Raw genomic sequence first — 17,069 nt, 5'->3', positions numbered from 1 at the left:
TAACACATTGTGGCTGATTAATACTGAAAAAGTTTTCATTAAAATAACAAACTCCAGGTTACAAAACTGAAAAGCCTTCAAATAGCAACGGAACTTTTAAAAATACTGTAGTCTGTACCAAAGTACACAAACCAAACTCGATGTGCTAAATATTCACATCCAGCCTCAGTCGGAGGAGATGAGCTGTAACCTTAGTGGGACGTGACGTGAAAAACACAAAACGTGAAACCGTGAAATAATTAAAATAGAAAGATGTGCGAGCTGCAACTAAGAGTCGAGTCCCTTTCCCTCATTTCACTTGTGATTTCCCAACAAAAAGAGGTGAATTTAAATATGCTATAAGTGTGTCTCTTCTCATCATCCTCATTATGGCTTCATTAAAAACATGAAAGTGCAGAGTTCTTCTGGAATCCACCGACGTCTTGGATCACATGCAGGTGACCTCAGCTTTGCCCTCTTCCTGCTCAAAGCCGCCCTCCTCCAGGTGGGACAGCGCGCCGGCGTACCCCCCTCCGAACACCGGGAATCCGCCGATGCCCCCTACGGCGGGAGACACAGGCTCCTCCTCCTCGTCCTCCGACTGCGGCGGGGGGGCGGGGCCGCTGACCGCCCGGCTCACGGAGCGACTGGACACGCCGCCGTGCACGAATGAAGCCTGTGGGGGGAGGCAGCGGGTTAGCGCGTCGGTCCGTGACGTGATGATACATCACCAAAAAAGAAAAAAAGGAACACGAGTTTCCTTTATTCCTTCCTTACAGCTCAGAATAGGAGGACGTTGACATTTTCATCTGCACATCTGTTGGGGGTGTCCCAGTTTAAAGAGGACAACCTAAAAGGACACAAAGTGCATTCTCCACTCTGTCCGCCAGGGGGCAGTGTAGCCATATAAATTGAGGGGTTTGCGAGTTTATATTGCTAAAGTGTTTTTCAATAAAATACAAATTAACTAACCCGCAGCTTGTCTCCATATAGAAGTATAATATGAATTGTGCAATAAGCCGCCTCTCTCCATGCATTAGAGGGCTGAACTATCTCTCTCCTCCTCTCACCTGGTTCCTCTGTTGTCCTGACGACGCCTGACCTCTGACCGGCCGCTGGAGGAACACCACCTGCTTGGTGGCCAGATTCCCGTCGCTACACACACACAGACACACACACACACACACGGTTAGATGATGGAGCAGCTTCAGGAGACGGCGTCGCTGCGCAGTGGGCGGGGCTTTAATATCCACCTGTCGTGACGGATGATGGGGGTCGGCAGCACGCACGTCAGCAGCCACCCAAACTCGGCCAGAGTGTGGAGCAGAGGCCCGTAGTCCGTTTTCACATTGGTGCCCTGAGTGCGAACACAATATTTACACGTTGCGTTGCACACATTAGAAGTCATACGTGTAAACATTAAACACACACACACCTCAATGACGGTCCACTGCTCCACCACGATGGTGTCGTTGGCGGGAGGCGCTGTGCTTCTCTCCTCGTACACAAACAGTCCCTCCAGCGACCTGGGGACCGGCTCCCCTGAAACACACACACACACACACACACGATGTCACTTTTATGACACAATGAGAACTCTTGGTTTTAAAGGACCACAGAGGAAACGCAGTGAAGGGGTTCACGGTGACAGTTTTTAGAAATAGGTTACACTCTGTGTGTGTTTGTTTTGTGCGTTTTATAGCCCGTTTATTTCAGGCCTCAGAGGTTTACGGAACGACGTCTGCTAACAGGAAGTGAGGTCGCCGGGGGTCGGGAAGAAGACTCCAAATATAGACGCAGCGGGAGGGAGAAGAGGAGGCGACGCAGCCAAAACAGGAAGTGGCCGAGGTTATGTGTGTGTGAATCACGGGGTTTTTTTTTTATGAGAAGGTAGAGATGGGAGGATAAACACCAAATGGAAAAAAAACAGAACATTTGATGTGCTTCTAATGCAAAATCAATCTCCACATTGATAAACTAGCACATTAGAAACGTGCTGTAAAGACATTCGTTTTTTGCCACTAGAACATCTGGCTGGCGAGTCAGATGTTGACCAACATTGGCGTCGGACCGACCTTTGGGTGTGTCCCAGTAGACGAAGGAGTCCACCAGCGACCAGCCTCGCCGGTAGTAGGCGGCGGTCAGCTCCAGCCAATCGGCCTCCAGGGAGCTGACCACCTGGCCCTTCCTGGAGACGCGCATGGAGAGCGCCCCCTGGTGGTACTGACAGGCCAGCGAGTCGAGGGGGGCGCAGCCCGGAGCCCAGGCGTGGAAGAACACCAGCAACCTCAGGTCTGGGAGGAGGAGGAGGAGAATGAATGCTCGCATCGCCTCATCAGATCAGGGTTTATTGATTTTTATATTCATTACCCACCTGGGCTGTAGGTGTTTTCCTCCGGCTCCCCGTCCCCGGGCGGAGTGCGCGGCGGCGAGCGGCAGCCCCTCTTGGGGCTGTGCACGCGGCCGTTGGCGACACCGCTCACCTGCTGGAGGACCGAGCCGACGAATCGAACGCCCCCGCGGGCGCTGCTGTTCACCTGCGGGGACGGACGAGACGATCTGGCTGAGCGGGGGCAGCGAGGCGAGGACAACGTCGAGAGGTCAACTGAATTTATTGTTATTTTTCCAATGAGAATCGGACATTTACCAGCTTTACAACTACTGTGATACTGTACTGTGGTCCTCAGTTATCAAAAAAAGATTCAGCTTATGTATTCTATGGCAACAAGAAATTAAAGTATCCATTTCACATATTCTAAGGATTTTAAAGCGTTATGTCTCCATAAATAAGAACACCAGACCCAACTAGAAATGATGGAGCTTGATCTACTTTAAGCTCCTTTTAAATTCTGACAATGTGAAAGTACATTTCTTTTCCATTTTTCCATGAACTGGTGAACATTCCCAACATTTAAAAAAAAGGGAAAGTATTCAGTATTTAACTCCCTTCCTTAACTGGACTGGAGTCACATGTACGAAACGCGGTTAAATGTCACTGACCCGGTCGATGAGGGCTCGCACCGTGTCGCCCGTCAGAGAGTCTCCGGGTAGCGGCCACTCCTCCACCTTCAGGACGGGCGCGCTGTGACACATGGACGCCATCTGCTTACTGGAAACACACACAGCCCCCCCCCCCCAAAAAAACCCCAACAACCCACAAGACAGAAGGTGAGAGGAGTTCAGCAGTGAGTCGGTGGAGGAGGTCGTGTCCATCTGGAGGGTTCAGAGGTCAGGTTAGGTTAACCCTTGTATTTGTCACCGAGCACATGAATAATTCTCAGGCTCGGCGGGAGGCGGCTGCCTCCGACTGTCGGAGTGATTAACGCGGAGGGAGAAACAAACCCGACACGACATTCTGCAGCGCCAACACCGGAGGGTCACAAAGAGTCCGAAGAGCTGCTCTGGTATTCAAGTAAAAGTGCTTGTTGGGTACAGGAATATTTTAAATATACTGTATATATCATGTGAACATACAACATGTAAGCAGCATTTTCATTTTTCAACTAGTGGAGGACGCGGTTTGATAGGGAACAGTCATATTTTGTAGATTTATTGTGCTTTGCTTATACAACCTAATGAGTATATGGATGTAGTAAGTAAAAACACCTCAAAAATACAAACTTAAGTACTGTAGTAAAATTTCACTTTAATTCAATTTTGCATAGTATAATAATTAACATTATTAATTCACATCTTCTTTAAGAAATAAAAATCCTCATCATAGTTACAGTTCCCCAACCAATCAAAACGCAGAAAATAGAGATACTCGACTCCCATTGGCTGTGGCTGTGCCCCCCCCCCCCCCCCCCCCTCCCTGTTGTTGGGTGCATTTCTAGCCAATACGAGTCACGGTAGTAAACCCAAACGGAGTCTGCTCATGGCCCGCCAGCCTGACCTCCCACTCTGCATCAACTATGCAGCCGGCTTCATGCATCATGCATCCATTTACTAGACAGCGTGGAGGCGAACATGTGACCACACACACACACACACACACACACACACTGGCAGAGGGCGCGGAGTCGCATCGACACAACGCGGTCGGACTCTGTCGATGCGGTAAATCCGTAGCGAAACAGTAGCCATCAGAAACGGGGTTCCACAGGGGTCCAGCATCGGCCCGTTTCCCGTTCAGTGAATTTCACGTTTCAAGTTTCACTTAAAGAATCTTAAATGTCTTTAAAAAAATGTTAGGATTTTTAGAGGCCAAGAGACATAACACAATAAAATTATTCAATACTCCACTTCTTTTAGGATTCCTGAATAGAAAAAGACAGTTAAAATCGGCTTGTGGTAAACGGGTTATAAATACTTCAATATACATTTCATGCAGAAAGCAATGAACTTGTACATGTGTGCATAGACCTGTGGACTGTAAAAGCACAAAGTTCAAAGCCCTTCATGGAGGGTTAGGGTTCACACACCTGGACCTGGGACGGGCCAGGATGGCTCGGTAGAGCAGGCTGAAGGGGAGCGAGCGGGTTCGACCCACAGACAGGATGATGGGGTGCAAGGCGGTCAGGACGTAGCCTTGGGTGTAGTAGGGCTGCAGCGCCTGGGGCAGCTCGGACAGCGAGGCCACATATTGCACCGTGGGACGGCTACCTGCACAGGTGAGAGAGGTTGGTAAAGGTTGATGTAGGCCGTGTTTTTTCTGACGGGCCGGATGAGAGTCGGGCGCAACAAGACAAAGAGTAAAATCTTCACGCTGCTGTGACTCGATTTGGTCCATTCGTATTCTCCGTTATGCTCTCATTTATGGTTCAAGTTCTCCGATTTGGTCAGAAATTTGGATTAAAGTGAAACAAAAACATTTAATCCATTTATAAAACGTAAGGAAATAGTAAAGGGTGATTTATGTGTCCTCGCAGTTTACTCGTCTCGGTCCACATAATATCCATTTCCTCCCCACTTGCAGAGTGCACGGCCAGTTGTGAGGAGCTTGTACCTCGTTGCTGTTGTTTTTCCTTAAAAAAAAAAGAAGAAAAAAAAAAAAAAACAGGCTGGAAATCCCGGTGACCATCACCATGTTTCCTGTGTCCACAAAGAGTGGCTGTTCACAGAGGGGCTTTGGCTATGTGCCCCATAGACACACACACACACACAGCCCATTTAACACATTTCAAGTTGTATGCATGCGAGAGCATTCCTCGCGACAACCCCCCCCCCCCCCCCACGTTCTCACAAACAAACCCCCAGAGATGCACAGCTGAGAGATCACTGCCGCCTCCGTTGTGAGACTAAAGACCGCCAGAACCTCAGGGAAAGCAAAACGCCCAGCATGCATTCCTGTGGGTTCAGATGCCCCCCCTAAAAAAAAAACACTCAAATATAGATTTAACACGGGGGGGACGTAAATGTTGCCGTCTTGGGGCGACAAAGTTCATGTTTCCGCCAAACTTTTAGGGCAACTTTCCTCTTCCGGCTTCTGTTGCAGCCTCTTTGCTCGTCTCCTCGCCTGCTTTCAGTCTCCCCCCGCCCCCCCCACACACACAAACACACACACTGCTGCCACTCGCCCCGTCAACCCGCACACTAAGGCCTCTGTTTAGTAATGTGTGGGAGAAAGCAAATTAGGAAGAAGGACTGAGGAATAGCAAAAAGGGGGGGGGGGGGTTGGGGGGGGGGGGGGGTTTGGTGTAGCGGTCGGAGCTGGCAGGGAGGGTGAGGGGGGGGGGGGGGGGGGCCCTAAGGGGCTCGAGTGGAGTTGAGCAACAACTGAGGGCAAAGAGAAGGGGTCGAGCTGAGAGAAAGGGAGGCAGGAAGGAGCCAGTTACGCAGTTACGAGGTGGATTTTATGAGCCTGCATGTGAAAAAAAAGGGAGAGAAGGTGTGAAAAGGAGAGAAAAAGCAGCCCGGCAACAAGGAGGAAAAAAAACAAGCAGCTCCGTGTGATCGCTTTGAAGTCGACGTCAGGGCGCTCGATTAGTCAAGATCTAGTTTGTACCCACAGACAAGGATTCAGACCGCTGAACTTGGGAATCGACAGATATTCACTGCATTCAGAGCACGTGATTTCAGCTAAAACGTGCAGATTAGTCGGGGGGGCATGAAGCAGTTTGTTGCCCTCTAGCAGCAGAAAAAAAACAGATTCTCTTTGGCCTGCGAATTGTACAGATACAACAAATATTTTTTTTTACAAATTTAAATCCATTACCATCTCTTTTTGCTCCTTGTTTGGTCTCCACCAACTCCTGAGAGAAATCTCTCTCTCCAACGGTTCAATCCAATTTATCAGGAAAAAAACAAGGCTTAGAGGGCTGAGAGATTGAGATCAGAGAGGAGGGGGGGAGGGGGGGGGCTGATACGCGAGTGCTGATTAGAGGCGATCTGAGAAGGAATCCTAGCTCGACATTAGCCGCATTATGCCAATCAAATGGAATCAAAGATAATTTATTCCCGAGTGCAAGTTGGCAGGTTTGTGCCGCCCTTCAAATCTCCTCTGGATGTAATAATGAAAGTAGGGGCTTTAATCTGAAATAATCCTGCGTGTGCGCCGCTAGATTTAGAGAGAGATTACAGAAAACCGCACTGGTCCCCGAGAATGATGAATAAAGGCAGATTCCCTTCTGAAATTCTATCATCGGCACTGAATCGATGCCTCGGTGGGTCAGACCACATCTAAACAAATCAGCCTCCATCTCTTGACGGGTCACAAGTTTTCCACCAAACGCACGGTCTCCTCAACCTCCTCCGTCGGCGTTCATTCGGCCGGCGCCGAACGCACGTCACCTTCGCTCAAGTCACATCTCCGGCCCCCACAATCCCTTTGCATCGTCCACGGTAGTTCATCCAGTCCTGAGCCGCCTTCGCTGGGCAACTTTACCCCCCATCATCCTCTTAACCTCGATAGTCCATAAAAAACTTTAAGATATGACTATATTTATTCCAAGAGTAACCGCTCTGCAGCAGTTTCAGTTCAAAGTAGGACAAATCAATAACACACATTTATTCACACACACTTGGATGCGTGTCCGTTTGTTTCCATAACAACGCTGCAGACCTTCTAGAAGCTCCGTCGGAACAGCGGTGTGTTCGAGCTAAAAAGGTAAAGTCAGCATGCTAACTAACAAGCACCGTGATGCTAACCGCGATAGCCGTCTCACTTTAGCAGCATGCTAACGTTTGAGCATTTGAAGTACATCAGAGGCGGGCGGGAGAGTTTCTCAGATATTCATAAACTGGAGCAGGCCGCCCCAGTGGTGCATCAGGAACAGTCAGTGGTGCATCAGGAACAGTCAGTGGATCATCAGGAACAGTCAGTGGATCACCAGGAACAGTCAGTGGATCACCAGGAACAGTCAGTGGATCACCAAAATCACATCCTTTGAGGCCCGTGAATGTCCATTTTCATCTGTTAAGCGTGAAAGATCCAGAACAAACCCAACCTGGTTATATTGTTCAAATGTCACCATTTCCTCTAAAATGTTGGCGGCTGCACAACATTGTGTCTTAAAAAAAAAACATGCACATTTTTCCCAACCGAGCTTCAAAAAGTATAAGAACACAATGAGCCATTTGCAATGAAATAAATAAATATAATTCCTACACTCCACCAGTAATGAGCTCAGGGAGGAAGCCGCCCATCAGGAGCTTCCATGTGCTTCCTGTGGCTCCGGGCCCCCGCATCCAGGAGGAATAACCAGGCCGAGCGTCCCTGCCACCGCGCACAGTGGGCTGTGTGTGTGTGTGTGTGTGTGGACGCAGTGAGAGTTGTGACAGCGGCTCGGTGTGTGTGTGTCCCAGAAACGCTTCATCGGGTCAAGGAGAAAACGAGGGAGAAGGAGGCCTCCTGGCTCAGTCCAGCGCCTCGTGTGGACATGATGGGGGTGGGGGTGGGGGGGGGGAGAACATGGCATCTTCAGTCGCATCTTCAGTTGTAGACGGACGACCTGTGGACTCGTTCTCTGACACGAGAGAGCAGAACCTGGGAATGGCGAGCACTTCCAAAAATAACCTCCACCAGAGGAGCACTGATTCACTGAGATGATGATGATGATGATGATGATCTACACGCGGGGCGCAGACGAAGCCGACAGCGTACCGCGACAGGGAGGTGTGATGAAGAGGAGCCACGGATACGAGAGGACGCGGTTTGGAGCGGTTCATTACGACTTAATCACCAGTTCCTTCCAAATAGGTCACAGGCACAACAGCCAGTCCGAGGACCAGATGAAGGGATTATTCCCCCCCCCCCGAGATTATCACACATGCTCAAATTAATTCCATATTCCAGCAGGTGGGGTTTCTCTCTGCATTTTGCTCCATGCAGCACGTGGAAAGGTGTGTGTGTGTGTGTCATGGAAATAAGGCAGCGATGAAAAAACAAAACCCTTGCGTGACCCATTTCTGTACTCCAACAGCCTTGTTGCTACAGGAGAAGCTCACGGCTTGATGATACATTAGTGACCGTTTGTTTTATAAAATGTCAGGTAACATTGGAGGGTACAATCTCCCAAGTTTACATAATAAAAGGTCTTAGTGTAACAAAAAGCCCCAAGTGCCAAAGATGTTGCACTTATAATAATATAAGAATGAAAATGAGCATCAGATCTTGCTGAGACCAGAAGATGTTTAGGGCTTTAGACTGAATAAAAGTAATACGTGTTGAACAGTTACAGTTAATCTTAACGAGGTGTCTGACCAACACCTAAATATAATGTTTAATAAAACACAAAACTACGTGCTTCTTTAATCAATTAAGGACTGCATTAATCCTGTTTTCTGTCCATCGACTAATCGTTTTAATTGATCCATACAACTTTGTGGTGTGCACTCTAACAAGGGACTTTAATCATACTGATTGATTGGTTGAGTGAGTGATTGATTGATTGATTGATTGATTGGTTGAACACGCGGCGGCATCTCCTTACCTTCCAGGCTGAAGTCGAGCAGCACGTACTCGTACACCGTCTCCGTTTTGGTCTCCACCTGCGGTCTCTTCAGGGTGGAGTAGATCTTCCCCGGCGTGCTGTCCTCCGGGTCTTCCAGTTTGCGCAAGCCGCAGCCCATGGCCTCCGAGGCGGGAGAGCCGCTCGCCGAGCACCGGCGGGACGGACGGAGCACCGGAGGAGGAGCCCACGCCGATTCTCTCTGTGGAGCACTTACAACTTACGACTTTGTTTTGTTGTTGTTGTTGTTGTTGTTAACGGGACTGCTCCATCACCTCCTCCGCCCTCCCCTGTTTGAATCCCTCGGGCTGCGGGTGGAGGAAACAGACGGAGAGAAGAGGCTCGAGTCCCGCCGATGTGGCCGCGGGTCTGGAGCGTGGTGGAGGAGGAGGAGGAGGAGGAGGAGCCGCTCTCCGGTCTGAAGAGAAGAAAAGTTTCCTCCGCAATCAAAGGGGGCGAGGGTAATACGACTTCCGGTCGGGTTTTCAGAATAAGAGTCTGAAATAAACCTTTGTTGTTGTTTTTTAACCCTTTTTTTTCAGTCACATAACATTTGATGGTAAAACACCAACAGTGACAATTCTACCGCATTAGGAATACGTTTATGTGCTGCTAATATGTATTTATTTTGGAGTGGAGTACTTTCACGCTGTGGTATTAGTGCTTTTGCTTAATTATAGGATCAGAATACTTGGATCCCCCGAAGACTAAATACTTCTGTCCTTACCGCTGTCAGCCATCTGCCTCCTGTTCTCTTCACTGACCTTAATTACAAGTGAGGAATTCAATCAGTGAGCGTCTATCACCGTGGTAACGGCAGACTGATTGACTCCCTCGTATTTGTCTCAGTAACTTAAAGCGGGGACTCCTGCCTCGTTTTTGGCGTCTAACGAACCTGTAACGACATCCGGACCATGTGGCATCAAACAGCGGGGTCGAGGCAGTGACCCCTGCACACACACACACACACACACAAAAAACCACACACTCCGCTGACCTTTGACCTGTGTCGCTCACTGATTTCCACTCAGGACCAGTTAAAGTAGGAGTTGAAGACTGAGGCGCACGCCCTCCATCTGAGGTCCCTCATTAGTGAAAGGTTTGTGTTACCAGCTGAAGCAGATCTCAGGTCTGTTTACCTGCACTTTACTTTAATGTTTTCATTAACCGATTGGATTTCGTTTGTTGGACACATTTTGTGCTGTGAGAAGTACCTTTCTGGAGCAAAACACCACAACATGTAAAATAAATTGGGTTAAATTACTTTGATTCAGGAATTCATACAGATGTGAGTACAGACTTGAAATAAATCAAAACAGGAGCATTTCTTTTTGTTTTGTAAGTTATTAGAAGAACCTTAATATGGTGAAATAATTAGGTCACAAGTAACTTGACAAATACCTTCGTGTTTAACAAGTGGGACGAACAAAGGTCTCCTGAAGGAAGTAGCGGTTTGGCTCCGACCCAACCAGCCTGCATGACGTCACTGAGGAGCGGTGCAGTGTCGTCACTTCACAGTAATGCCCTCACTCAAGTTGGTCCTCACAAAGACACCTGTGCGAGTACACACACACACACACACAAATTGATGGGGGTACTGAAGTCGGAGTGGCAGCTGAGGCCGTGTGCCAGTAAGGCCAGCTGCATGCCCTCATGCAACAACCACTGCCAGGTGCTGCCTGTCTCACACACACACACACACACACACACACACACACACACACACACACACACTCTTGTATCCATTTCAGCTCTCGACTAATTGCTCATGTGGTCTCATTGTTGAGGACTTTAGAAAGATAATTGTTCCTGAGCGGTTTGATTGTGTCAGAGAAAGCGACACAGAGCTTTGAACCACATGAGACAAGAACGAATGTAGATAATGAAACAGAAGCCTAATAACGTTCATTATTATCCCGTGATTGATATATTTAATTTCCTGTCTGAAGTCACATCAGCAGGAAGGAGGAGAGGAGGAGAGGATGCAGCTGCTGGATGAGACACATTATGAGAGGAAGAGAGGACAGAAGTGGAAGCCCTACAAATATTTACTGCGAATAAAGCGTGCAAATCTCTTTGTTACGTCGCCCCGCCTGCTGTTCCACACAAACATCTGCAGGTCTGCTTTTGGACTTTGAGCCAAACAAGACAAGACTCATTTAAGTGTTTTGGACCAGACACAAGGAAATGTACAAAAAAAAGAAAAAGTCTGACATGCAGGCCACAAACACACACACACACACACACACTATAATAATACTGGCAAAATAACTCAGGAAACCTCTATCATTGAGGAGCTCCACCCGTCTAAGACGTGCCGGGAAGGAAACCCGGGGCCTCCCTCTCTAAACCCAGATGTCAGTGTGGGAAGGAAGAGATCTGTTTATACATCAGTGCATTAAACACTGATGATGAACTCAATGTCCTCCTCTTCGCTGTTATTAATGAAGCATCGGGACGATCAGAGACGACGTGGTTCAACATGTGTGGCCTGTTCCTATTATTCATTATTAAATCTTTAAAAAAAAAGAACATGACAGTTGACTAATATGCTGCATTTGCATATCTATGTGTGCATTAATATTCAGATTGTTAACAGATGTGTGTACTTGGATTAAAGTCTCAAAGCTCCGCAGTGAAAAGCACCTTAAATTATTAAACCAATAAAGCTCACCTGTCCATGTTGGATAATGTGTTGGTGGCGCCCTCTAGTGTTGACTTGTGTTACAGCTGATCAGAATACTCGCATAACGCATTTAACACTCATTCAATTATTACACTCGATCGAATTCATTGCTTTTATTTTTAGTACTATTATTTTTTGGAGGGTTCTTATCAAGTAGTATTGCTACTTTCAGATGGATTCCTCCACCGAGAGGCTTTCAAATCGAACGTTAAATGAACTTTATTGAAGTCTTTGTGCACACAGTTTTAAACATTATTTATTAAACAAACACGTTCAATCAAGGATTTGTCAAAAATATCATTTATTGATTGCAAATTGATTACCAGACTGCCCCGGGGACTGAAAAAATAAAAACATTTGGATGTGGAGGAAAGCTCAATCAATAAATAACCACTTCTAATATTGATAATATTGATTATAAAAAATTGTAAGGAGTTATGTTTTTTTTTCCTTTTTACAAAGCAGTGTTGGGAAGTTGTTTTGTTTCTCTGCAGTTATGATGAAAATGTCACTTCTAATGAGGTGGAAGCGACCACTCAACGCGTGCGTCTATGGGAGCAAGTCTGTCAGTCAACATGACCTTAAAATCAGCAGATCATGTGATCATCACACATGCACCAACCGCCATGTCAAATCCCTTGTTCGTCTCACATATCTTGGCCATAAATGTTCCTGATTCTTGATTCCTGACGCACAGCAACACAGTGTGTGTATGTGTGTGTGTGTGTGTGTGTGTGTGTGTGTGTGTGTGTGTGTGTGTGATGATCTGCCCGCGAGGGAAAACATCCCACTTTTGGGGGAGAATTCAGCCGGTGGCATGTGGATAATCTCTCGCCTGCTGATTTATTAACTGCAACGGCCCAGCAGTCACTGGGCTGTAAAAGTACGGAAAAGACAAAAGGGATAAAAGGTCGATCAGCCCCCCGGGTGGGGGGGGGGGGGGGGGGGGGGGCGGATTACTGCGGCCTGCTTCACAGCGAGACGACTTATTGTGGTCCGATAAAGAGACAGACAGAGAGAGAGAGACAGTAAATGCTTCTAAAGACGATGTTTACGTGGGACAAAAGCTTGTGGAATAGGATGTTCTTCTTCTCTGGCTGGTTTTTTTCTTCAAGGTTGGGAGCCTGACCACAGTGAACACGTGTAACACACACACACACACACACACACACACACACACACACACATAACTGCGAAAGACTTTCTCACACCGTGGTGCCAGCGTAGCATGAAGGCCCGAATTTCAGCAGCAGAGGGACATTTGGAGATGGAGTCACATTCCTCTTTTCACCCTTTGCTGATTTTTCTTCCCTGGCATCATACTCTCTTTTTTTTTTTTTTTGTCCGAGTTTTACCTAACCGTCTGGTCACCTCGACAACCTGTCCTTCGGCAGCAAGAACTGGCATTTAAATGTCAAATACTTACATTCTGTAAGGAATAAACAGGAAGCTCGGTGTGTCTTTTATTAGTTTTTCTTCATAGAAGCAAAACGCATCATCTTCCTGGGGGAGATTCGCTCTGCAGGCAGCAGGCGGAGAAGAAGGATTCAGAGTCAAAATAGCAGAAGTACAAAGTAGAAACACGTCCTGCTGCACTTGAAATGTACAAAGTGTATATGCATCAACACAAAGATCCACTCAGAAGCCCCACTCCCACTATTGTGTTCATATTGTGCATCCACTCCCACATGTGTGCTCATGCTTTTGTTGCAAATATATAATTCTGCATGTAATATAATGCAAACCTAAATCTAATCAAACATTCTAATCCATTATTTTATATTCAATTTTACATTTTGAATCTGAACCGGCAAAGTAACTAGAAACCCAAACTATGTTCGGGTTAAAAAGCTCATAAAGTAGCATAAAAAGCACTTTTTTGTACCGTATTTTGTGTAAAGAAACAGTAAAGTCAAAAGTACAGTACTCACAGTGTTTGTGATACGTTAATACGTTTTATAATTTAAATTAGTTATAATAATAACAACAGGATTAAGTAGAGTGAGGAACATTACTTAGTTACTGTCCACATCTGCAGATGACAAATGAAGCATCTTAAGTCATTCTGGCGCTTTGAGGTGGATACAAAACAAAATATACCCACAATCAAATATATGCCATATTTCTACTGCGTGTGTTTGGGGGCAACAAGTGGCAGCAGAATCCTTCCTTCTCTGTTCTGGTCGTCTCCATCATTACGGAAAGAGATACAAAAAAAAAAAGGCGTGCGAAATGAGCCGCGGCCCCGCGTTCCCTCGCAGTGAGGTGCGACTGGCGAGCTGCCGCGTGCACTAATGGCCCCTCACCAGCTGACCACATTCCACAGCTGTGTGGCTCAAGGTCCACACGCACACACGCGCACACACACACACACACCGGCCTCAGTCGGGAACACCTTCAGAAAATAATTCAGGGGATTCAGAGAGTTTAAGTAAGACCCTTCAAAGTGTTTCCAGCAGAGGAAAAAAAAAAAAGCCTCCCAGTTCATTTGGGATTTGGGAGTTTTTTTTTTTTTAGGGCGCCTTCATCTCGGCCCGTCGGGATGAAAGAATATTTCTTCTGTGTGCAGGATGGGGTTCTCGGGCCGTGGTGGTTTGCTTTGGAATAAACCGGAGGGTTGTTTGCTCGGACATACTTCCACTTAAGAGAGGTCGGTGACCTTTGTGACCTTGTTACTTCATGTTTTCCCTAAACCCGATTAAGTGGTTTAGCCGCCTAAATATTGACAATTACTATTTAATACATTTACCATCCCTCCCAGCGTCCACTTCCTGCCTTTGCAGTTGTATTATTCAACCAGATTGTGTCCCTCGGGCAAGACACCAAATCCTCCTCGACCTTGACCTCTGACCTCCCCGCAAAAAGATGCCCGAGACAACCGGCGAGCCGCGGAGAAGAATCATTCCTCGCGCTTCTGTTACAGCTCCACATCGCCGAGCCTCCTCCACCGGTGCGACCTGTGCCCGTGAAGCCACGGGCCAGAAGAAGAGGTCAGAGGTCAAGCTCCGTCCTGGGCCGCATGGATGGAGGAAAGGAGGCACGAGGTGAAAGTTCCCGTTGAGAGCCCGAAGCACTGCTGGAGTTAAGTTAGATACGACTGAGACTGCCCCCCCCCCCCCCCCCCCCCCCACACCCACCCCCCAATCTCACGACAATGTTGTATTTGGAGATTAGACCTGAGAACATGGACGTTATTGTGCTTTGCTCAAGGTCTTCAACAATCAGGTCCACACTGCGTGAGGAGCTGTTGTGATACTTGTTGTGTTGCATAATGTACATAAGATGTGTTTTTCCAAAGTTGTGACTTGGGCTGTTTTTGCTTCGTATTATGTCTTGAAAAATAACCATTATTGATTTAACTGCAGATTATAATCAATAACAACAACATCAGAGAACATTTTCAGAAGCCCAAGGTGACGACAGACAAAATGAAATGAAAGTCAACATCTGAGAAGATCTAAACACACAAACTGATGGTTAATTGTTTGCATTATCTTTCTGTTTTTTAATGCTTTAATGTGCATCCTTTGCATTTTCTTTAGGAGAATCCCCAAATACTGAGTTGGACCATGAGGTTACTGGTCTCATTACTAAGCAGCAGAACATCCATTTAGTGCACATGTTGTCGCGGCCCCCCACCAACGCTCCCAGTGCGCCCCAGTGTCTGCCCCATTATCTTTAAGAGCCATAAGGAGCCTCTCACGGACCAATCAGCGCCTCCTGCTGCTCCCAGGCGCCCCGGCGCGGCCGCGCATTGGGTCGCGCCGCGCGTCCGTCAACATTCCGCGCGGCATGTGGGAGGAGCTGGGTTCCAAGCCCGAAGGGAGGGGTGGCGGGTTTCGGAGGCGGTGCGAAGTGTCAATTGTGTGTCCCCCATTCTCCTAAAAAGTGGCCTGTGTGTGTGTGTGTGTGTGTGCGCGCGCGCGTGTGTGTGTGTGCTGGTGTTCTGAGGACAACGCGAGACGTCCCCAGCAGCCGCGTTCAGTCACAGCGATGCGCCGCGCGCGGACGCATCTCCTCTCTTTGCGCCTCTGCGCCGAACCCGCAGCGCAAGTCCGCTCTTCTATTTTCCTCCACTTTGGCATCGATGTGGTTCCGGTGAAGAAGAGGAGTTTCAGGTTGTAAGCTTGTAGCCAACCCTGGGTTGTTTTGAAACACGTCCCCCCAACCTCCACTCCTCCATCAGCTGCTTCATCCCCGTTTCTCGTCACGCATTGAAGGTTTGCGCTTTTTTTTCTCCATTTGGACTCACAAACAGTGGCTTCACCGCCTCGAGGGCAGCGAGCAAGACTGTGCACGGGGAGGGGGGGGGGGGGGGGGGGGGGGGGGGGGACTTGTTGCGCGCATCCGGGGAGAGCGCACGAGTGCTGTTTTCTTTTCTTCATCCAAGTCCACGCTCTGATTTCAGCCAGTGGTTGAGCGGAGCGGAAGAATGGACCGTGGAGATCAGCTCACACCAGCAGCCTGAAGTCAGCACGGCTCGCTGCTCACCGACTGTGACAATCGGTCCATAATTAATGACCATCGGGGCGGTTCGTTTCCTCCAGCCGGTCCGAGCCGCTGCCGAGCGGCGGATGCTTTCGGGAGAAAAACACCTTTCCTGCACTGAATGGCTTCTGCGCGCAGCCGAGACAAAGTTTGTTCGGGTCAGAACCGAAGGCTTGTTTGATTCCTCCTCTCACCACCGGTGTTTCTGGGACGAGTCCCCCCACCCCCCCGAACCCGGCCCTCCTCTCCTCTCCTCTCCTTCTCGTCGACATGTCTGAGCGGGATGGAAATGGAGACGCGCTGTGCGGCGACGGAGCGCCGGACTTCGTCCCGCCGAGAGCGTCCCGCGGCCGGCGCAGCGGTGTCATCCTCGCCGCCGGCGGCCAGGACACCGACGCCATTCTGCTGGATTCGGTGAAGGCAGCCCCTCGCCGGAGCAGCATCATTAAGGTAAGACGACCCGACATGATGCCCCCCCCCCCACCCCCACACCCTCAGTTTCACCCGTGAACCCTCGGAGGGCTTGAATGGAATCACAACTTGGATCCATTTTGTTCGAGATGGCCAAATAATGGTGTGAAATAGCACCTCGGGGGAGAAATATTCTCGGCTATGGTGTGAAATCCTCCTACAAGTGATGTATGTTATCTCTTAAATGACAGCACTGCATCTCGTGGCACCTCGCGCCGCTTCCCTTTTACGCGCGTGGCGTGTGCGCTTTTCTCTCTCTCTCCAAAAAGCACAATCTCAGTTCTTCTCGTTCGACCGCAGGAAGCAAGCAGCCATGCCACAATCTCACACGGCTGCACTGCCCAGCTGGGTAAAACACAACTTTTGACTTCCTGGTTGTGTTTCCTGCGACACAGAAATGCTGCTGAATGTTGATTCATAAAAAAAGAAGAAAAAAAATCACTCAAAAGCTCCTTAAGGATTATTCTCATTAGAATGGGCTTTAAGGATTAAATACCGAGACAGTCTCCGCAGGAACAATACGGGAGGCACATTCACGTCACACTGTGGGTGAA

The 17,069-nt window shown here is 48.3% G+C and overlaps 3 protein-coding genes across 4 annotated transcripts in view; 2 read left to right on the top strand and 1 right to left on the bottom strand.

The window, feature by feature from the left end:
* The window catches only part of LOC119228777 (beta/gamma crystallin domain-containing protein 1-like), a 244,007-nt gene that overhangs the window by 92,609 nt on the left and 134,329 nt on the right, over positions 1 to 17,069 (top strand). The window lies entirely within an intron of this gene.
* Positions 102 to 9,291, bottom strand: rftn2 (raftlin family member 2). Its single transcript, XM_037488560.2, has 9 exons — positions 8,853 to 9,291; positions 4,404 to 4,584; positions 2,980 to 3,088; positions 2,354 to 2,516; positions 2,055 to 2,273; positions 1,415 to 1,521; positions 1,233 to 1,336; positions 1,050 to 1,134; positions 102 to 655 (listed from the first exon to the last, which is right to left on the bottom strand). Exons 1-9 carry the CDS (start codon positions 8,989 to 8,991, stop codon positions 428 to 430), a joined length of 1,335 nt encoding a protein of 444 aa, XP_037344457.2. The 5' UTR covers positions 8,992 to 9,291; the 3' UTR covers positions 102 to 427.
* plcl1 (phospholipase C like 1) overlaps positions 15,889 to 17,069 on the top strand; it is a 45,517-nt gene continuing 44,336 nt past the window's right edge. For both annotated transcript variants that reach the window (XR_005121528.2, XM_037488352.2), the window contains exon 1: positions 15,889 to 16,494. Coding sequence is in view for 1 of the 2 variants with exons in the window: in XM_037488352.2 (XP_037344249.2) it covers positions 16,315 to 16,494 (180 nt within the window). In the remaining variant the exon portion in view is untranslated. The remainder of the gene's footprint in view (positions 16,495 to 17,069) is intronic.

This window comes from Pungitius pungitius, chromosome 10, assembly GCF_949316345.1.
Source record: "Pungitius pungitius chromosome 10, fPunPun2.1, whole genome shotgun sequence".
NCBI lineage: Eukaryota > Metazoa > Chordata > Actinopteri > Perciformes > Gasterosteidae > Pungitius > Pungitius pungitius.
The sequence above is the reverse complement of the archived record's forward strand: the minus strand, read 5'-3'. Positions and strand labels throughout refer to the sequence as shown.